The 22,790-nt window shown below is 46.2% G+C and overlaps 1 protein-coding gene across 26 annotated transcripts in view; it reads left to right on the forward strand.

Moving 5' to 3' along the window:
- LOC109316110 overlaps positions 1-22,790 on the forward strand; it is a 396,050-nt gene that overhangs the window by 199,063 nt on the left and 174,197 nt on the right. For 15 of the 26 annotated variants that reach the window (XM_019544020.1, XM_019544053.1, XM_019544018.1 and 12 more), the window contains 3 exons: positions 17,087-17,197; positions 17,663-18,604; positions 19,682-20,640. In XM_019544020.1, the coding sequence (XP_019399565.1) occupies positions 17,890-18,604; positions 19,682-20,184 (1,218 nt within the window). In that variant the 5' untranslated portion in view covers positions 17,087-17,197; positions 17,663-17,889 and the 3' untranslated portion in view covers positions 20,185-20,640. Of the gene's footprint in view, positions 1-3,261; positions 3,306-6,780; positions 6,878-17,086; positions 17,198-17,602; positions 18,605-19,681; positions 20,641-22,790 lie in introns of those variants that run through there. The other 11 variants (XR_002102767.1, XR_002102772.1, XR_002102773.1 and 8 more) reach the window with 6 other exon arrangements.

Raw genomic sequence — 22,790 nt, forward strand, 5'->3', positions numbered from 1 at the left:
CCATTATCTCTTTGCCACCCAACTTCATGCTCCGTCGTTGTCTCTGTGCACCTCCTTGTCTGCAACGCATCTCATGCCCATACCTAGAGCAGAGTTAGAAGCCTGTCCTTACTCACGAGCCCTGCAGTGGCAAGTCAGCCAGGTGCCTGCTTGCCAACCCTGTAGTGGCAAGTCACAGCTGTACAGGTGTAGAACAGTCAGAGAAGGTTTTGAGCCTTAAGGGGTGTGTCCTCATGAGCAGGAACATGTGTTCCCTGGAGAAAACTAGCAGCAGCACATATTGTCCCCAGGGAACGCCTATTCACGCATGCTGTAGTGTGTGGCAAGTTGGCCTGGGTGGGGTAGAGGAAGCTGGGGCCAACACTGGGCTGGCCTCAGGAACCTTACGTGGGATCCTGGAGGCCTTCTGGGGCTTCAGGAGCAGCGATCCAGCAATATGGAATCTGGCCAGCAGCCGGAGTGTGGCTGTAGCCAGCCAGGCTCCAATTTCTGGCAGCGCACGCTGCTGCCATGTCCATTGCCCTTCTTTTTTCTGGCTCAGGTGGTTTTGACACAGGGATCTCCAGGCAGCAGAAAAACCTGCCGTGCTACGAATTAGTGTGGTGAATGTCTGCATGTGTGGTGCAGCCTGCAGCACTGCAAACTGCATGTGTGTGACCGCCTGGATGCGCCCAAGGTGTGACTGCTCCACACTCAAGCTGGCAGGAACACCAATCACCATTTGAGCAGCTCAAAGTGCAATGTGTAACGGACCTGAATTTGGCTCCCTAATGAGCTCAGAGATCAACATGCTCTAATTCCTTGAAATTTGAAGCCCCGAACTGCTTGTTTTACTTTCCTTTGGCAGCCATGTTTAGGAATTTTGCAGTATCTGTAGGCTTGGGGTCAGTCTGTAAGTATGCAAGAGTGCTTTCTTGCACCTACTAGGGAACAGGGAGAGCTATAGAGATGCCCATTAAGGTTTGGTAAGACTTGTGTTCCATGCCAGGCAACTGCCCTGCTTGTAGATTTGTAGAAGAACCTGGAGGCTAGGCTCTGAGGTAGGGCAGGGGGAATCAGCTACCCTCCCCTAGGACATCAAAATGCTGGATGGAGACTCAGGTTTGCAATGCTTTCGGGTGTGTTCCTTTGGTGTGTTCCTACTAGTCTTCCTGTGTTATCTCTTGTGATAATGGATTTTGCATTTGGCTTGTGTGAAGTGAACCTTGCATTTTTCCTGCAGCTGTGTTCAATAGCAGCATCTGAGTAGTAGCAAACAAGGTCCAATAGCTGTGGATGAGGGTACGTTTTCGGAAAAATGCATTTAGACTTCTAAAATCTAACAACTTTTTTGAAAAACCTTTACCGTTAGCAGCTTCAGTCTTACTTTTCAGTATTCTGATTATGACTGATTGGGCACTCAAACCTCCTAAGTAAATAACATGACTAAAATATGTGTCATTTACTTCCCTTTTTATATCATGTTCTGTTATTTTGCTGTGATGCTTTTTTAAAACAGCCAGTAGAAGAATTCTTGTGAACCCTTGCTGAGAACTGTTACTACAAGTTGGTTCACTCTGATAACAAGGTCAGCCAGGCCTCACTTGCTCTTTATTATAATCCACTACCCATTGTGGTTTATCCTCTCTGAATCTGTTCTATTCTATTCTATTCTATATTACTATTCTGTTATGCTCACTATCTTCTCTGTGCAGCTAGTAGTATAATACTTGAAAAGACTTGCGCATAATGATCAGTGAGCTACAGAAACATCATAAATCTCCCCTCATGGTTTGACAAGGGTAGTGGCGGCAAGCTTATGTTAATTGTTCATCTTAGAATAAATGTGAACATCTAGGATTGATATTTGCTTTTTCTTTGTTATAAGAGCACAAGTCCTGTTTCTGTTAGGAGAACCAAATCTCTCTTCTGCTAGTGCAACCCTTCTGTTAGGAGTCAGCTTTCAGAGATACCTGCTTGTCTCATATTCTTCTCTGCAGCGTAATCCATTTGCTCTGTTTGGCAGCTCACACTTATTATTACTGTTGTGGCTCTTGGTCATGTTTAAAACTTCCTAATAATTATGCAAAGACATGGAGTGTAATAGTCATTGTAATCAAACATATGGCATGACTTCTGTGTAGTTTGCTTTAGAAGTCTAGCCTTGCTCCTTCATAATTTTTGTTATGGTGTTAATCCTGTACCTATGACACATTTTACAGTAAAAATGAAATTTTCATTAAATAACAGGAAAAATGTAACTAGCAGAGAGACTAAAACCTTTCTTGGATACCAGTCAGATCCTGCTTTTTGTTTAACTACAGAATTCCTACCTGCGTGGAAAGAAGGATACTTAGTTTGGAGCCAAGCAGCAGTATAGAGAAGTATCATCAGTAATAGGGATGCCTTGCTTTTTCCTTCTTGTCCTTTTCCTTGACATGGTCTTTTTGATCTGGCTGATGTATAAAGGAGCAAACATTCAAGACAAGGAGGAAGGGGTAAGTTTGAGAAAAGAAGGTTTTTATAACAGTGTAGAATGTTAGTGTATTTTTCAGAAAGAAAAGTGAAAACCTGGAAAATGAACAGCTTTCTGAATAGGTCACCACTTTTTCCTATGACTTGCTGTATTCAGTTGCTTGGGTGTCTTGATTGCTACTAAAAATGCTGGCCAGGTTTCAGCCACTGTCATGTTATGACATGGTACTGTATTTTACCTGTCTGTCTGTCTAAGCTGGATGGCTAAAAATAGATTCCTTTCTTGCAAGTGTCCATTTGATATTCTGTACTGTGTTGTTTATACCACTGTATGCAGACTAAAGAGGAATGCTAATTTCACATACTCTCTGGGGTTGTTGGAACTTCATAATAAAGGAGCTGTCATCCAAGCGTTCTTTGGCATGTACATATATGTGTGTGTGTACATATGCATGCAGACACACACAGATAAATGTGTGTATGTGTCTATGTGTATACACACACATACACGCATACATATATATTAAATATTTTTCTTTTTGTAATGTCATAATGTCTCTTGAAAAGGCTGTGCTACTAAGGTGGATTGTCCAACGACGCTCTCTCCATTGGGTATCTCTCAGTACTCCACATGGCAAGGGGAGGGAAGTGAGAATGGGAATCCTGGAATCATGTTTGGATTAAGTTTCCTTGCTTCCTTTTGCACTGTATTTGACCCAAAATGAAGAGCTGATATGACATCATTTTGGGTGTTGCCAGCACAGTCTTCTTTTATATTAAATGTGTAGAAACTATTTTCTTTTTAAGGAAAATATCTGAAAGGATCTTGGCTGGCTTTGCATACCCTATAGGTATGTCTGATTGTTTTTCATGAGTGAGGTATTGTCCTTCTGTTTACCCCTCTCAAAGGAAGTGCCTGTTGACATAGTCTGCATTTCAATCATCTTTATTATACAACACTCTGGGAAGCCTCCAGGGCAAGCCAAGTAGGCCCTAAAAGCAGCTTCTTAGTCACAGAGACAGGCCTAACCAGACACCAGCAGTTCATATTTCTTTATTTACAGAGATCTGTGTAATGATAATGTCAGACCTCACTGAAGAGTAAGGCTGCTTTTTTAAAGCAGTATGTTAGGTGAGGCAGGAAGGCCTCCCAGCTGCTGTTATACCTGCCATAATACGTTAGTGGCAACATTGTCTTTAAGGGTGAGCAGTGGAGCAGAACAACACCGCTTGAATCCATAAGGGCCTGTCTCTGCTGAATTTATTTGCACAGAGTAACACTTTGCTATATAGGAGTACCTACAGGGCCTTCATGGTGACTAGGTTTGGCAGAATCATTGGAAGTTGCTCTGCCTCTTTCTGGATTTGTCTACACTGTTGTTGCACTGCTAAGTACTAAGAGTATTGGAAACAGTAGACTGAAGGTGACCAACGTTAGAACAGTCCTTATGGTATATACAGTTATTCTCTTTGCACCCCTCTTCCAATGAAGGGCTTCCATTGGTGACCATTATTAATTTTTGTCATTGTTACAAGACTTTAGTTTTCATGGAGTTGCAGAGTGTTTTATTTATTCCAGTTATTCGTTCATGTGGCCAAAAGATTACATAAAGTGAAGTTGTATCTGGACAGCTGATTCTTACGGTTCATTTGAGATTTGGTTGCACTATGAATCAGTTATATTGCCAAAGCTGTCTATTCATATTTGCAAGAGGAAAGAGTTTTGCTTCAAATTAATTTGTGAGTCAGGATTGAATCTTTGCCAATAAGCAAACTCAGGAGGATTTGCATGATATTATGACAGTTTCATTTTTTTCTTGTACTGTCTCAAATCTGTTGAATATGTAGACTTAACTTTGACTTGTGCACATACTTTTTTTTTTTTTTTAATTTCAAATAAATCCTAAAATACCTGTCTGGGCAGGCTGCTTGTGAGATAATAGAAGTTTTCCTACTTGAAGAATATTGTACTCTTTGAATCACATGAACAGTACTCCCAACCTGACCAGCAGTGTGATTAAATCAAGTCTTGTTTCTCCCAATCACTGTAGCTGCCTGACAGCTCCAAATGCATTAAGCTTAACCACTTTGACTGATCCTACAACCTTTCACATCAAGGACAGGTTTAGGTTGTGTTAATAGAAGGAGACATGTATAAACCTAGCCGTGCAAAGATGCCTACAATTACAACCCTAAGTTTTAGGTTAGCTTCAGATGTTGCTACCTTAAGATAATTGCAGTCTTTATTATAAAAAAAAAACAAACAAACCCCCCAGAAAACCCAAAAAGAACCTGAACACAGACAACCATGGAAACTGCAGGTGGTTAAGAAATGACTATGGTGAGAGTAACCCAACTCTTCAAGTGGTAGTAGCTTCATTTGTAGTGTAGGCATTTGCCTAATTATTTTAATTGAAAACTTTTCTGATTTGTGTATTAATGATGAAAGCAGCCTTGATTGTAGGCAAAAACACCAACAGCCAGTTTTGGCACAGATATACACATTAGTGCAAATTATATGTTGGAACCCAATTTTCCTCCTGCAGGATATGAATAACTCCCACTTCAGTTACTGTTTAGATTGGTAGCAAACAGAAAACACTTTTGCCCTTGGGTGCAGGGTGTTGGCAGGCAGGTGCAAATCTTAGATTGGTTTCCGCCATTTTTAAACCAGTGTATGTGTGCTGAACTTCTGTTCTGTTATGGGTATAGACTAGTTTCTGATCACTTATACCAGTAAAAGTGTAATGACTGTACTTAGCTTTTTTGTTTGTCTTTAAGCTGAACTTGTGCAAAGGAGTTTTGTAGACCCAAATTGCCCTATGTTGACTAGATTTTTTTTTTTGTTTAGTTTCCCCCAATTCTAATTTTAACTAAATGAAAGGACAAAAATAAACTTTGAACACAGCACAGTACCAAAAAAGCGTACCATATCTCCATTTAACCAAACCATTCTGCAATATGTTCTTTCACATTTTTGTTAAAGGTTAACAAAACTGTTTAGACAACGCTAATGACTGTACATCAATCTGCTGTATCTAGCTGATTAATGGGACTGATTTCTGCAGTGAATTCCTTTAATCGCTTCTTATTTACAGAGTGGGGCGGTTTTGTTTAAAGAAGCTGCGTGGAGTGTTCATCCATCTTAGAAGCTCATTTCTTGACTGAAATAAGTTTAAGAAACAAATCTAATGAGGCTCTGAAATGCATAGTATTCAACCAAAGAGGGATCCACATTCACTATAGTAATGTTAACTTTTCCCATCATGCCCAAAACCAAGCCCAATTAGATTAAAATATAAATTCTAAATTCTGCAGAGATGTTTGTGGTAACTTTGAGCAAAATGAGCGAAACACTAAGTGCTCTTTAGCTTGAGAGTAGGTGCACTGAGCTAGGAACCAAACTATGAGTTCTGGTCTTGTCTCTGCTACTGACTGATGTTAATATTTCTGAGCAATTTGCAACCGTTATTACTAACCAGAAGTTATAAGCCTACTCTAAAGACAACTAGTATTGTTTCCATTTTGGAAATAAAGTAGCTGAAAAGTTGTGCAATATAATATCTCTTCAGGCAAAACTGATACTGACCCAAATCTTATCTATATCCAAGCTGCCTTTCAGAATGGGTGTGCTAAATATATTTGCTTGGTTATTCTCCTTGTAACTAATGCTCTAATTTCCAGTTCACACCTTTTTCTCAGACCTAGGAATAGAGGCCAGGAATTTCCAATATACCATTCTATGCCCCAAAAGAGTTTTTTAACTCAGCGTATTGGTATGTCGTCACACCCTTTAGGAGCTGGTCCAAAATGAGAATAGCAGTCTTTCCTTATACCAGTTATTCCTGCAGCTCCACTAGTAGGGATATGTGTTTTCACATTAGGTGTTCTGGTTTCAGACCCTGTAGATGACACACATGGTCACTTAATTAAATATAAACAAACAACAGGGCAGACTTAAAATTGCTTGGGTAACTTTATTTCAGGCATTTCCTAACATTTTAGTGTCTGATTTTGAAAAGTTAATATTCCTGTTTTATTTATTTTGTTATAAAAGCACCCCCCAGACTTAGTATTAAACTGGACACTAATTGGTAGACTCAGCAGAGTGGCCAACTTCAACACAGGTCATGGTGCCTGAACTAATCTTGTAATCCATATGGCAGAATGAAGTTCTAGTGGGAGGCTAGTCTATAAGGATCTTGCTCTGTGCCTACTATGATTTTATTTATCAGTGGTATCAATACTGCACTTGGCACTAGCAGAGAACCATTTTTTTTTTTAATGAATGTTACGGCTAGGGGTGCAGTGATAGAGATTTTTGGGGCCAATATTGATAGCCAGTTTTTAAGAATGCATATCTGCCAATACCGATCCAATTTCCAATACTCAGCATGGCAGCTTGGAGATCTGTGTCCAACTGGTAAGTCTGTTGTGGTGGAAGAGAAGGGGTGTGGGGGAGGCAGATGGAGGCCCCTGAGGTGAGGGAGGGAGTGGGGCTGGGGCAGGTGCTGCCCAGCTGGGCTGGGCTGTGGGATGAGCTGTGGCTTGTCCAGGGGGCACTGGCAGGGAGGCAGCTTCTGCCACTGAACACCACTGGCAGGGAGGGCATGGGGGGGAGCATGCGCCCCCAGCTCTGCATGGGGTAGGGTAGACTGCTGCTGGGGCTGGGGCTGTGCCGGGCTCTTGTCAGAGGGGGGGTGGGGGCTGGGCTGGGCTGCGCTTGGGGCAGGTGGCGGTGCTTGGAGGAGGACTGGTGGGGGGGGCGGGGGTTGCAGCCACATGCCCTAGCAGGGTGCATGCAGCAGCGGGAGCTGCCCCCCTGCCATGCCCCCCAGACAAGCCACTGTTCTGTCCCATAACCCGCTCTGACTCGGCAGTGCCCACCCCAACCCCACTCCCTCCCTCACCATGAGGGGCCTTGATCTGCCCTCCTAAGTCCCTTCCCTTCCCTCTCCCCTTCCACCACAACAGACTTAACAGCTGGACGCAGGTTTCCAAACTGCCAGGCTGTGCTCCTCACCGCTTACATGCTGCACTGCTAGTGCGCATGTATGGGGTATTTATTGGCCACATTATCGGCCACATCAGGCAAAAAAACACTGATTTCTGATGCAGTCAATTTTCTTTATATCAGTGCTGATCCAATATTGGACTAATGAGTCGGTGCACCTGTAGTTACAGCTTTATGCAAATTAGCACAATTTACACAAAATGTTACAGATGAAGGTACAAAAAATGTGGCAGCTTCAGAAAACTGCAGTCAAAGCATTGCTGATGAAGTTAATGTGGAGGACATTGTTATTATGATTTACTTATGGTAGTGCCTAGTGTCTGTTATGAGGGTGGTCAACCTGTGGCACATGAAACCTCTGTGTGTGGCATGTGGCAGATTAGGGAGGGGACAGGCAGCATAGTAGTAGATAGGGCAGGAAGCAGAAAGTGGAGAGGCAGATCAGGCAGGGAGTACAGGGCAGGGAGCAGAAAGAGGACCTAGGTAGGCAGAGAAAGGGGATCAGAGTGGCACTTGGGGAGAGTGCAGGGATAATTTGTGGCATACCTGCCAAAAAGCTTGGTCTCCACTGGTCTGTTTGATGCTTTCCATAGCTACAAAAGGGATAGTTCTGGGTCTGTTTGAAAAATCAATAGATTTATATTAGAGAAAGGGAGTGGGAATGCCTACAGGCAAATCATGTACTTGGCTTAGTAAATCAATTTGATTCAGTGTTTGCAGTTTGGAAGAAGCAGTCTCCAAGAGGAAATTGAACATGAGCAGGGTTGGGAATTTGCCGGGTGGGTTTAGCAACCTATGGGCTGAATCCAGCTTCCCAAGCTATTGGATCCAACGTGTGTAGGGCCTTGGCAGTGGGGGATTTTACCTGTGCCATACTGTATACCACTGCTGCAGCCAGGCAGCAGGAAGCTTTTCCAGGCAGTACAGAGCATGGAGAAACCACAACAGTGGTGGCGGCTGGGCACTAGTGCTGGTCCACCTTGGATCCAAGTTGAGCCATTTTGGACTGCTGCTGGGAAACGTTGCTGACTACTGTTTTAGAGAAGTTGCACCATGCACAGGGAAAGGGAAGAGGGTGGCAGAGAGGTGATTGGGAGAAGCTGGCAAATGAAGTCTTTAGTAACTACATCTTAGCCAAATCACAGAACCAGCATTTCTTCCCCTTTCTCCTTGGTTTACCAGACACTTTTAATGCCAGTGATCACACTCCTCTTAAAATCTTGTTGTCTTTTGTGCTCTTTGGGTTCTTCTGCTGTTTCTCTCACTGTTCCTTTAGTGGTTTTCCCTCTCCCTTTCCAGCTTTCTGTAGGAGTTTCTCAGGGTTCTGTCCTTACCCCTTCTCTTCTCCCTCTGCACATTTTCTCTGGTTAATCTCGTAAGTAAAAAGTTAAATTCAGCAGTCTTAGAGCACTGCACCACCACATGCCCCATGCTCTGTGCTGCTGCTTAGCCAGAACCCTCCACTGCCACATGCCCCTCTGCTCTGCATTGCAGCCTGGTCAAATCCCCTTGCCACTGCACACCCCTGTTTCTCCATTGACTCCTGATCAAAACTTCACATTGCTGCCCAAATATGGTCCTGTACTGTTGTCTGCCCCCAGGCCTGCACTGTCGCATAAACATTTCTTCATGCTGCTGCCCAGCCTGAGACCCACACTGCCACCTAGGTGCAGCCCTACTACAGTTGCTGCTAGTCCCAGAGATCTGTCCCAGGAACACCCCCTGCCAGTGAGATTTGGCCTGGTACCTACTATGAGTTTGACACCTTTGGACCAAGGATTGGTGTTATTTAAGACTGTTTGGGAACTCAAGCCACTGGGATGCATTCCTGGAAAGAGGCCTTGAAGAATTGACACCTGTTTAGTTCCTGGGAGATCAGCCTTCTGGGATTGAGGCTAGCACAATAGATAAGAGCCTTAAGAAACGAGGGAAGAGGGTGGGACAGCCTCACATAATCTGATTTTAGTACAAAGGAAAAGGAAAAATCAGGTAAATGAGGATATGATAATGGATAAAGGACTATCAGTGGATAGCAAGAGCAAAGAGAAAGGAAGTAATAGTGTTGGTGAGAACAGTATTTAGGTAGGTGATAGAGGTTTAGTTAAAGAGCATTGCCTAATCCATCTGAAGAACTCACATGGGCAGTAAAAAAAAGTAACAAGTGTCTGCACCATAAAATGGAATTTTGGCACAGAAAGTGAAGTGGGGTATTGTAAAGAATAGTGGAAAAGTATTTGTTACTGGAACACAGAAATTGAAATGTATATGTTCGCCAGGGAAAGACAGAAATAAGGGAAAACTGGTATTGAATGCTACTACAGGCAGTCCTGGACTTACGATGGTTCAAGTTATGATGAACTGCAGTTCTGACATCTGTAAATTGGCACCTTGGGTTTGAAGTTCTGACCCGGGTTTCAACTTTACAGTGTTGGATGCTGGAGACAGGTCTGTCAGTGGAAGGGAAGGGCCATCCATGGTGGGCCCCTGCAGTGAGGGGGGGACTGGGGCTGGGACAGGAGCTAAGACAAATGCTGCCCAGCCGGGACTGTGCTGGGTTCTGCAACTGGGGGCTATGGGCGGAAGCTGTGGCCACCCGGCAGCTCCCCTGGCTGCCCCCACTGGGAAGAGGCAGGCAGAGCTTGGGGGGCTGTGGGAGAAGCTGTGGCTTGTCCAGCTGCTCCTGTAGGGGTGAGGGAGGCAGAGCCAGTTGAGCCTTGAGAGAAGTTGTGGCCTCCTGGCTCTGCCTACCTTGACCCGGCAGGGTCAGTTGGTGGGGCGGCCGTGACTTCTCCAAAGGCTCCCCCAGCTGCTCCCACTGGGAAGGAGCAGGCAGAGCTGGGCGGCTGTGGGAGAAGTGGCGACTCGTCCGGTGGCTCCTACTGCTTGTCATGGGGCAAGGGGAAGCTTGTCGCCCCGGATCTGATCAGGCTGTGGTCAGGGCACATCTGGGGGTACATGGCACGCCCTTGCACCCTTCCAGATACGTGCTGCTCCTCTCAGAGCCATTTGTGGGGAGGCTCCTTTAAGAAGCTCCTTGGACACTTTCTTCAAGAAAGCGGACAAAACTCCAGAAAAACCTGCAGCCAGGGCTTCTGAGAAGACTCCAGCCAAGAACCCTTCAAAAATTCCAACCAAGAGCTCTTCAAAACGTCCAGTAAAGTCACCTCCCAAGAAGTCCTTCCAAATAAATGTTTGCTATTTACAATATAAATATATAAATAAATACATGTAGACAAGTAATATAGCTACAATTTTTTATTTTATATAATTGATTGACTACAAAATTCTGGGTTATTTTTGGTGAAAATCGGGTATTGAGCCTTGGTTCAGGAACCAGTCCCCCATTTATAACATTGTTTCCTATGGGAAAATTGGTTTTGAGTTGTAACGTTTTGACTTAAGATGCGGTTTCCAGGAACCAATTGTAAGTCCAGGGACTGCCTGTATTGAATGCTAGTAGCACTGCAAAGAAAAAAAAGAGATAAGATTAACATAGACAAATGGTTGGTTAAGTTTTGGATATGGCCAGAGATCTGACTACTAATTCTAGAAAGAGAAATACTACCAAGAGACTTTAACTAGAGAATAATTTATGGTAATAATAGTGGGGCCTGCTTGTTTCTGGGTGTGAAAGCTGATAGATTGCTTCACCAAATAGTTACAGAACCAGCAACAGATGATGTTGGTTTTTGCTTGGTAAGTGATGAGGGTATAATAAAAGAGCTGGTTATAGAAAATCACCTTTCATCTTGTCAATGCAAATTGGTTTAGTTCAAATAGAAAGATGAACAAAAAGAGGTCCATAATTGAAGCTCTCTGTTTTAAAAGAGCAAACTATGATAAAACTAAGGGATACAGTTAGTTGGACTCAAGCCAGTTGGACTGAGGAACATATGATCTTGAATGTCATGTTAGACTGGAATTTGTCAAAGGTGCCAAAATGGTCTGGAATTTGTGTCCTGACCAAAAAAAAAACCTAGTAGGCAAGGAAGAATAGTATATTATGAATAAGCAGGAAGAGAAAAGTGATGGGAAAAAGGATTGTTCAGCAGAATAAACTGTGCCTTGTAGGCCAGAAAGCTTAGGGGTTAGGTGAAAATTCCCCAAGGTTAAGGTGAGTTACAGTTATAAAAGATAAGTAAAAAAGTACCAAAAGGCTCCTCAGCTATTCAAATAAAGGCGATAAAGAAGGACCAGCAGGGTGGCAATTCTGTGAGCAGGGGGTAGAGATTAAAGATAATTTTGCTATGGCCCAAAGATGTTTTAGCATAACTTTTCAATATGATGATGCTATTGAGTAAGGGTGGAATGTTTAAAGGTAGGGTGACCATATGTCCCGGGACACTTCCAGCTTCTGTAGTCTGGTCCTGGCTAGTCGGTCAAAAGTCCTGGAGTGGAGTCCGGTGGGGTATCATGGTGCACCAGGCAGGCACTGCTGCTGCCATGTGTGTGCAAGGTGGATGGATTGGTCACCCTATTTCAAGGGAATGGAAAGGTATAGGAAAGGGAAATACCACAGTTAAGGTGGAAGCTCAAAAAGCTTAATGTGTTGAAATTTGGGAGACTGAATAATCTTTATCCTTAAATCCTAAAGGAACTGGCAACTGAAATCTTAAGTCTGTTTACCTAATCTGTCAGACAGAAGGTAGGGCAAGGTGACGCCTTAAGAGACTAACTAGTTCAGATGCATCTGACAAAGTAGGTTGTTGCATATAAGAGAGTTAGCTCATGCTCCTCTGAACCAGTTAGTCTCCAAAGTAGCACCCTTCCCTGCTTTCTGTCTGACTTGAAGCTAACAGCTAACCACTCAGAAATATCAGTTATGGGTTATACTTTATGATTAGAGAATAACAAATGTAGAACCTAAATTTAAAAACAGAAAGAAAATGGATCTTGGCAACTACTGACCCATTAGCTTTACTTCAGTAGTATTCAGTGCTTTAGAACAAATTTTGGGGCACGTATACACAAGTGCAGAGGCTGCTTTAATTGGAATTCCAACACGTTGGAGCAGACTTGATTAATTGGGTACCGCACTCCGCAGCCTCCTGTGTCTTGTGTATCAGCATCCCTGTGCTTAAAAATGGCGGCAGGGGTGCTTGTACTAAAGCTCATCGAATGAGCTTTAGTTCAGGCATTCCCGCCACCATTTTGAAGCATATGGATGCTGATACAGGAGACATGGCAGTGCTTTAATTAGAGTGGCTCTTGAAGCATGCATAAAAGTGTCTGTGGAGGAAAGAATAAATAAGGACAGTGTTAAATGGAAAATAGGTTAAAATGCAGTATGAGTCAGTTGGTCCAGCCCAGAGGTTCCCAAACTTTTTCTTATTGCATAGCCCCCTTCAGATTTACCAGCTGCTCACATACCCGCTACCAGCATATATTTTGCAATCTGGAAACCTGGGAGGTACATCTCATCTATCTAGATTTCAGTTAGGGATTTGATATTATCACGTGAGAAATTATTATTTTAGATGGAGAAGATCAGTTTAGTACGAGAGTTATAAGGTGGGTAAGGAGCTGGCTATGAAGGAGAGACAGCAATGGATACTGTTGAAAGAGGAACTGTTAAGGTAGAGTTACCAGTGGATTTCCTCAAAGATGGGTCTTGCAACCGATATTACTTAATATTTTCATTAATGATGGTGGGGAAAAAACTAGGCGGTGGCTGAATAAATTTGCTAAATACCACAGAGTTAGGAGGCATTCTTACTACCAGGTTATCATGCAGAACAATTTTGACAACTTTGAAGACTGAAATAGTAGACATGAGTTCAAATTCACAGTACGGAATTTTGGGTCATGTACTTAGGGGCTAACAACAAGAATTTCTTCTATAAACTGAGAAGTCATCAGCTGAAAATGATAGATGAGGAGAAGAGCCTAGCTTTTGACTGTAAACCATGCTCGTAGGAGGTATCATGCAAAGTATTTCTAGTTGATCTCTGAAAGTTTTAATGCCATTTATTCAAGACCCGTTAGCCTTACCTCAGTAGTATGCAGTGCTTTAGAACAAATTTTGTAGGGATGAATAATTAAAGACCGAGCATTAAATAGAAAATTAGCTAAAATGAAGCCTGAGTCAACTGGTCCAACCTAACCTCATGTTTTTGATATGCTCATTGGTTTTTTAGCAAAGGAAACATGGGAGGTGCATCTCATCTATTAAGGATTTCATATTGCATATATCTGAGTCTTGCTAATTCTTATACTGGGAAAGAGACTGAAAGAGAATCATTGAGAGATTTAGCTGTAGAAGTGTAAAGAAAAGGATGGGTCGTGGAAGAAGTGGCAGGAATTGGAATGAAAAACAACTCTCAGATTGCTGGCTTGTGCATAGTAGTATGATGATATTGACAGAAAGCGGGGCAAAGGAAGGAAGAGAAGTAGTTATGAAAGGAAGAAAGGAGTTTAGTGTTGGCCATGTGTGTTTTGAGATAATGACAAAACAGAGGATGTGTGAGATGAGAGGCATGACTGGATGGAAAGGAAGCAGTTTAGCAGTGCAAAGAAATTTGCAAGTCATCAACATAGAGTGCTAAAACTGTGGGAGCTAATGGGATCACCCAAAATAAGGGTGTTAAGTGAGAAGAACAGAGAGTCGAGAGCAGAGCTTTTTAAGAACTGCTACAGAGCAGGGGAGACCCACCAAAAAGGATGATAAAAGGGCAGTCAGGAAAACAGAGACAGCTAATTACGTATCATGAAAGCTCAGTGAGGATAAGATGGTGAGAGGGGGATGATTAACTTTATCAAAAGAGGCAAAGGAAGATGAGGGCAAGCTAGGGTTCTTGAGATTTGGCTAGGAAGACCCATGTGCAGTTTCAGCAGGGTAGAAATAGCTAGAAGCAGATTGGAAGGGATCCAAGATAGCAATAGAGGAGTGGAACTGAATGTAGTGACTGTAGACTGCTCTTTCAGTGAGTGTACAGTTAAGGTAGAGGAGATTTGGGGATAGCTGTAGAAGCTATAGAAGCTGTAGAAGCTAAAAAAAAATAGGAAAGGAACTGGAAAAGGATGAGGGGGAGACATAAGTAAGGAAACAGGAATGGATGGAAATACTGAGGGAGGTAGAAGTCACCAGATGCATGTCTTGTGTGTGCAGTAGGACATTTACATAATCTTACTTTTGTAAGAATAGGTAGCAGAAGTATTATTATATACCTTTTCTTTGTAGAATATATTAGTGAGCAGTGACAGATTTTGTAAGTAAATTGCAAAAAAAAGCAAATTTTGTCATTATGTTTAGAGATTTTTGGTTCTGCAAAACAAAAAGTGAGATCAGCTTTTAAGTAATTTAAAAAAAAACATTTGAAGCAGCAGGATGTTCTCCTTTCTTCCCTCTTGAAAAATGAGCTTTCTTTCCCCTCTTCAGACCCACACCACCACTATTGGAGGGCATCATGCTGGTGTTTGCTGGCTAATGTGGGCCCTGTGGAGTTCATTTAGCATTGGAAAGAGACCAACACATCCAGACTTCAGGAGTAGCACTACCTAATTGTCTGGCTCCTATCCAGCAGCAGATTGACCCAATAAACTCTAATGAATCTGGATTCCTGCAGTCTGATTTGCTTCCTCTTTCTATTACGTGCTTCTTTCAGTCCATGAAGAGTTGAAACCTGAGTGCCATTTTTGACAAAGGGAGTGGGGGGGGGGGGGGGAAACTGTGGGGCTTTAGCGAACTGGTGTTTATGGCAGGGGGGAGGGTCAGGGGGGGGGGGGGGGGAGAGGAACGAGGGGAAAAAGGGCAGATAACAGCCGAATGTAATCAGCATTTTATTACCATCCTCAGGAAGTGGGAATAGTTTTTTTTTTTTTTAAAAGTAGGTTGGAGCAAGGAAAGTTAATTATGGTGAGGTTATTTGACAGGAAATTACAAAATACAAACAGACAGAAGAAATACATTTTAAAACAGGGTAGGAAATCTCAAGTTACTTCACTGTGTATATTCAAAACCCCCAAAGCAAAGGCTGAAAATAGCAGTTTAAACAAAAGCTATCTTACCAGATAAAGGCATGTTAAGCACAAAGGGAAATGTATATATTGGGTTGACAGTCTTAAAATAAACTGATTGTCATGATAACGCTGTAGATTTAATTGTGGGAAAATTTGGGTTTGTTTGAATGACCTATAGACATAGAAAATTCTCATACAAGTTGACTGGGTCTATCTTATATGTATCTAGTCCCTTACATGGTGTTTTTCAGAAATTGCAAGGTATACTTGTGCATGTGGAATGAGACTGATAAATATGTGCATATATTCTTGGTCTTTATGCAGACCAAACACAATTAATTTCTTATGCTACTGTTTATAAACAGTGCACCAGAACATTTTCTACCTGTTAAATGTCTAAGTGGTACTTAGGAATAGAGGGATAAGTACAGCCAGTTAAAAAGGCCCAACCCTGAACCAATTCAGTCTTCATAGGTTAGTTTAAACTGTGTAGATTGAACTGAGAAGCAAGTGAGCAGGCATTCACTTTTGATTCTGAAAATGCAGCCACACGCCTGCAGGCCAGAAGCAGGGGAGTGCTAGAGCATGCCTCCCTGCTCTTCTGGAGCAGACAGCTTGGGTCAAGGCTAGCCCAACTACTCAACTGGAAGGGTGGGGGAGGTTGCAGGGGAGGTGCAGAGCGTCCTGGGATGCAAGGGGACTGTGAGTTAACTTGAATCTGGAGGGGATATGGGACAGAAATTCAATACACTAATTTTTCCTAAATCAGTTAATTCTGATACTACATCTACCCAGGTTCATCTTCAGCCAATTTCAGTGATTTTGAAAATGGTTTATGTGTACTGAACTTCTGTTGTGTAACAGATTTGAACTGGTTTCCAATGACTTTATAGGGGTTTATGTGTACTTTCTGTCCCTAGCCCAAGGGTTTAAGTAGAATCCTATTCTCCAACTATACAAGTCCGGGAAAGTTGTTAATGTAAATTTGAGTTGACCCTCATCCTCCTTGTTACCTTTTGTGACTTAGTCTTAAGGCTAAGCTGGACAATAGTATAGGCATTACTATTTTTTCAGGGATTTGAGCTGGTTGGGATAGGATTGCACTCAAATGCATTAAACCAGTAGTTCTCAACCTTTTTAGACTTGAGGCACCTGTTGGAAAATGCCAGCTCTTAGCTTTCATTCAGTTCTTGACTATGAATACCAGAGCAACTTTTCTGTTGCAGAGAACTCAGAAAAACCACAACAGGGCCAAATCTTTTTAACACTGGATTTCTAGCATTGTATGGCACCCTGTGGCCCCCTTGAAAGGATATTAAGCATCATAGGGTGCCATGGCTCACTGCTTCAGAATCGTTGTCTTAGGCACTTAATAGATGGAATTTCATCTGGCCAGTAATGTTACTTTTAGCAGGTTTTCTGTGCTGAGGAAAAAATGAAGAGAAGTGTAGAATTTGTTTTATTTGTTACTTGTTGTTGAGTTTGTTTAATTATTGGAATTATGGGGGTATGCCATTGAATATGTAACTCATTTTATCTTTAAAGAACCAGGGAAACTGTGTTTTGTTACCATGTTAACCACTTCCTTGAAGGACATGCATACATGTAAGGAGAGAAGAACATGCTCTGTACTAATGTATGATTCTTGTCCTGATGTAGGTACCAAAGCTCTGAAGAACAGCAGTGAGGAACTCAAAGATAGCTGCTCTCTCTGAGCCTTCCATCAAAAGACAACATTCTCCCCAAAGAAAGGATTGATTCTTTTTGAAGGTAAAGACCGTTCAATTTCTGGGGCCCTCTTTACCGTTCTTCCTTGAACATTTCTTGCTGAGACAGAGTCAGCATTGATCTTCATGTAGATCTACATGCCCTCATGGTTTGATAGGCTATATATCGTAGAAAATAGGTATATAAACAAAATTACATTTATTGTACCAGAGGATGGGAAATCATATTTGCACACATGGGGCACATCTACGCGTGTGCTTTACTGCGGAGTAGACTGTTTTGCTTCGCAGTAAAGCATCACTGTCTACGCGTGCAGCAGTATTAGGCTGCAATAAAGTAATTAACTCAGTCGGAGATGAGTACTATCTTACGGCGGGGTAATTTACTGTGATTAAATGCACGTGTAGATGCACATGTAGACTGTGGGTGTAAATTGCATTTGGTCAGCCTAGCCAGCAGGGGACCAGACTCCTGCCTGGTGCCTAACCACACGGCTCTACACTTCAGCACCCTTGCGCCCCAGCCAGCCCTTCCTCTGCCCAACACCACAACCTGGAGCCTGGGGCTGACCCTCCCGTGCCCCCTGCCGGCCTGGGCCTGCACCCTGGACACTGGGCCGCACCGCTGCCACCAGCCACAGCCCTACACCACTTGAGCCCGCTGCCGACCACTGCCAGCTGCCAGAGGCTCCCTGAACCCGCTGCCACCCACCGAGCCTGCTCTCAGCCGCCACCATGTCAGGCCCCCCACCCTTTGACACCCAGGGACGGGGGCCCAACTGGACACACGAGGAGACCTCCGACCTCATTGCCATCTGGGGGGACATCAGCGTCCAGCAGCAGTTTGCCCGTGCTACCAGGGCCAACGCCCACGTGTTCCAGGAGATGTCCTGGCGGATGCAGGAGCGTGGTCACCGGCGGTCCGGCCACCAGTGCCGGGTGAAGGCCAAGGCCCTGAGGGCGCAATTTGTCCGCGTCCAGGACCATAATAGGCAGCCTGGGGCTGCCCCCAGAACCATGCCCTTTCTCCGTGAGCTCGAGAGGATCCTGGCCCCCACAGGCCCTACTGAGGCCCCTCCCGTCTTCTGTAGCACGGGTGGAGTTGAGGAGCCTGCGCCAGGGGCCGTGGGTCAGGAGGACTCTCCAGGGGAGGGCACCTCGTGGCTCCCTCACCAGGTCCCGGCACGCTCCCCGCCCTCAGCCTCACCCGGCAGCTCAGACAGCCCGGGCCACCACTTGCCCCAGCTATTCCAGAGGCGGCCCACCAGCGAGGAGGACAGGGTGGGGATGTCCCCTGCAGACGCCAGCTCCGGCTCGTCACGGGAGGGGCCCACTGCTCGGCCGGCCACCTGCCGCGCCTCGCCGCTCCTGGATGCATCGGCCAGCCGGACTTCATCTCCGCGGCCAGGGACATCGTCCGACCGCCGGGAGCGGCTGCCACACCCGCCCGGTAAGCCCCACACAGGAAGGAGGGCCGGGGGCTAAGGGAGCCGTGGCCACTTGAGCCCGCATCAGCTCACCCACCTGCTCCTGCATTGTGCACTTGTAGCCAGCGATTCTGCACATGGGGGTGGGGGACCCTCCCCTCCTCCTCTTTTCCCTCCTCCTCCTGCCTGGCCAAGTTTCGTCCCGCAACATGCAGGGAGGCAGGGGCAGTTCAGGACTTTATTAAACACCCCACAGGCTCCCAGCTAGGCAGCTAGGGGCCCATCACATGCAGCGAAACTCGTCGATGGCAGTGGCGATCTCCTCCTCGGCTGAAGGTACTTGTAGTGTAGGCAGCAGGTACAAGTCAAGTACTTGTAGTGTAGGCAGAGATATCCCTCCAGGTGGTGGCGCATGTTGCAGAGAAACATGAGCTTGCCTGGGGCACCCTCGAAGCTTAGGGCCTTGTGCCAGGTTCTCGGTTGCTCCTGGAGAACCATTGTGATCACCAGCAGCAGGTCATAGTGGTTCGGAAAGCTCTTGGAGTGCTCAAACAGTTAGTTGTGGCATGCCCAGGTGATTCTGACCAGGAGCATGCTTAGGTGCAGCCTGCATGCAGTGGGGGCCTTCGCCTGGGGCGCTTTCCCGAGCAGGCCTGCTGGAGGGAGGTGGGGTTATTACCTGGTCCATGTTCAAGCCAGGTGGGTGCCCCTGACCCCTAGGACCTGGGTGCCACCGCCCGGCAGCACAGGAGCAAAATTCCTGGCCTGTAGGGAGAAGGAGGGGAGTTGATTCTAAGCCACCATGGCAGCTGCCGGGGGGTGAGGGGGCTGGCGTGGCCTGGCCTGGGTAGGGTATGGGGAAGGCAGGCTGCTTGTGGCAAGCAGCCCACCTGCCCCCGCTGTGGAAGCGGGGAGGGAAGTCTTATCTGACAGCCACCTGTGGAAGGAGCCTCCTGGGCAACTTACCACGGTCCCTGGTTGCCTGTGTGTGCATAACCCCCGAAGTGAGGGCAGGCAGCACACAGCCTCTCTGTACAATGCATGTTATCTCTGAAATGTTGCAAATTCTCACAAGGAGCCTCTTTGTCCTTGCTCTGCAGAACCAGCTGCTGGACATGGGGGAGAACCACCTGGCATTAGGGGAGATGGGGCCCCAAGGCCACCTGCAGCCTCTGCAGGTGCGCTTCGCATGCGCCGGCTCCGTCAGCGCCGGAGCCAGGATCGGACGGCTCTCCTCGATCGGTTGGTGACCGTCTCTGAGGAGCAGCTCGAGGAGAGTCGGACCTGGCACCGCCGCTGGCTCCAAGAGTTCCGCAGGATGTGGCAGGCCATGGAGCGGTCAGATCGTGAAGACCGCGAGGCACGGCGGGCAGAGAGTGAGGCCCACCACGCCCTCCTGCAGAGGCTGGTGGAGGCCCTGGAGGACCAGCGTGATGTGGTGCGACGGGCAGCAGCTGTTGCTGAGGATGACCAGCGTGTCACTGACTCTGTGCTGGCACTGGCAATGTTTGGCTCCACACCCAGTGTCCAGGCCCCAACCTCAACCCCAGCCCCGGCTGGCCCCTGGCAGCCACCCGCAGGCCTGCCTCATGCCCCCCAGTGAGTGTGGGAGCAGGTACAGTGCAACGTACAGAAGGCAGGGCCCTTAGCTTCTGCACCACATCCTGGTGCGTGCACCCCCCACTGTGCCTGCTGTCTCCCACTTGCCCTGGCTCCTTGCAGCCCCTGAGCAGGCAGGAAGTGGCTGTGGCAGGGCTGGGTCCCTACGTGGGCCCTGCAGGCCCCAGCCCAAAGGAGGAGGAGGTGGTGTGGCTAGATAGCACCCTCCCTAGTCCCTGGGCCAGCTCCTGGCCTGCTGGGATCCCTGTGGTGCCCAGACCTGAGGTGCTGGAGGCTCAGATGCCAGGTGCCTGCCTCCAGGCTCCATGCCCCAGGCACCTCCTTCTCACTGTTTCCCACCTGGCAGTTGTAAATAGATATCTGTAAATCATTTCATGGGGTTGAGGGCGCTTTATTGGTGGTGCGCATTGGGTTTGGGGGGAGGGGCTGTTGGGAGGGAGGGTAGAAGGGGGTCTGTTGGGAGGGAGCAGGGATTATGTCTGTTGCTGGGAGGGGACAGGGAGGGTGTCTGTTGGGAGGGAGCAGGGAGGGAGTCTGTTGGGAGGGTGGGAAGGGGTCTGTTGGGGGGGTCTGTTGTTTGGGGGGGGTGTCTGTTGGTGTGTTGGGGATGGAAATAAAGTTTGGGGTTTGTTGAAAACTGTCTGCAGTGTGTGTGTTTTTGGTGTTGTACTGTGGGCCCAGGGTCTGTGGGCAGCTGCCCAGGCGCTCTACTGTGAAGGGTGGTGGAGGAGATGGGCTGCAAGCACCTTGTGGCTACAGTGTCCTGGTTGCTGCTGCTGGGTGTAGCAGGGCACTATGGTGTGCCTGATGCTTTAAGGGGAGAAGCTGCCTGAGAGGCAGCTTTTAAGTGGTATGGGGCTCACCTGTCCAGAAGAAGGCCTGGTTGGGGCTAGACAAGCCCAGTGCCTGAGCTGGTCAGAGAGCCTAGCCCTGAGACCCTAAAGAGAAAAGTTCTCTGGAGCAAGGCAAAAGGACTCCTGAAGGACTCAAGAAGACAGGGAAAGCAGAATTACTCTGCAAGCCTGGGAACCAGAGGATATTACCTGGGACAGAGAATAAAATGTTTATGCAGGCAAGGGCCCTTTGTTTTGTGTTGGAATTATTGAGTTACAGAGAATTCCCCATCCCAGAGAAGGGGCTAAGGAAGGATACAGGGGGTCCCCAGCCCAGAGAAGGGAATGAGTGGGGATAGAGGACAAGGGAATAGAGCCTACGAGCACAAAGAAGGGGCTGAGTGGGGCATAGAGAGTTTCACAGCCCAGGGGAAGGACTGAATAAGGGAACAGTGCCCACCAGCCCAGAAAAGGATCTGAGTGATGTACAAAGGGTTTCCCAGCCCAGAGAAGGGACTGAGTCAGGAAGCTGAACAGAAGACCCGCTGGCCAGGAAGAGCTGGAGTGAGAGATTAGAGGGTCTAAAGTCTCCGAGAGGGACTGTGTGAGGGCATAGGGAGGGGTTGGATGCCCCAGAGACAGAGGACAGAGAGAACTAGAGGGTGTGAGATTCCTGAGAGGAGCTAAGAGAAGTTAACACCTAGAGGGATAACACCCACAAGGCTTGGGTTGTGGTGTAGGGAAGGAATGGAGCCACACACAATTTGCCCTTAGGACTATAGGTACCTTGCAGGAAGACTGCCAGGCCAAGATGGTGAGGGGTGGATGGAGACTGGTGGGGTCCAGGAGGGACCCATTGCGGAGTTCATTGGGCTCAGGCTTTCTCTAAGGCCTGTGGGCAGCCTCTCTTCAATAAAAACAAAGTGTGGTGGCCACATTAGAGACAGAGTCAGGCAGGAGCCACACAGTTACCAGGGGACATCACGGCCACCCCTGTGGCTTGAACCCACTACAGAGGGCAAAGGGCATCCATGGCATGCTGGACATAGACTCTTGAGACAGTGTCCTGGAAGGCTGTGTCAGCAGGCTGTGTACTGCTTGGGGCTAGAGAAATGTGTGGCTGGGGAACACAGTGTGGGGCAGCCTTTTAAAGAGCAGGGATGGTGGCTGTGGGTGGCTGCAGGTGACTGTGGCTGGAGCCTAGAGCTCTCCTTGGCTACTGCAGTGGGGCAGAGCAATGTAGGGGCATCCCTGTCCTAAACTGCTCTGCCCTGGCTCAAATTGAGCAGAAGTAAACTACTCCTGGATGCAGCAGCCACACATGCACCCGCAACAGCAGCAAACTGCCCTAGAGTTTGTTGCTTCACATTAATTGCACATATAGACACACCTATGATGTAATCACTTAGCTTTTGTTTAAAATTGGAATAAGTTTGACAATAGATTTAAAATGGCGAGTAAACGCATATCTTGCTTGCTTTGATTAAACAAAAATAGTATTAAGAAGCCTTAGGAATTTTACAGGTTGAGGATATGCAGCCATTATTAGTAGCTGCATAATTTTTTATCAAGCTGTTTCTTCCTCTCTCCAAAGGCTGCATGTTTGACAGCGTTATTTATTATATTGTCCTCACTGGGCACTTCTATGTGGGCAACTAGGGCAGCTGAATAAATTCCAGTGCAGTTCGCATTGGAGTGTATTGCTCCTGGGCACTGTGCTTGAAGATTGACCTGGCTTAATGTGTTGTAGAGGGGA

The sequence above is a fragment of the Crocodylus porosus genome, unplaced genomic scaffold (assembly GCF_001723895.1).
Source record: "Crocodylus porosus isolate Cpor-Errol unplaced genomic scaffold, CroPor_comp1, whole genome shotgun sequence".
Taxonomy (NCBI): domain Eukaryota; kingdom Metazoa; phylum Chordata; order Crocodylia; family Crocodylidae; genus Crocodylus; species Crocodylus porosus.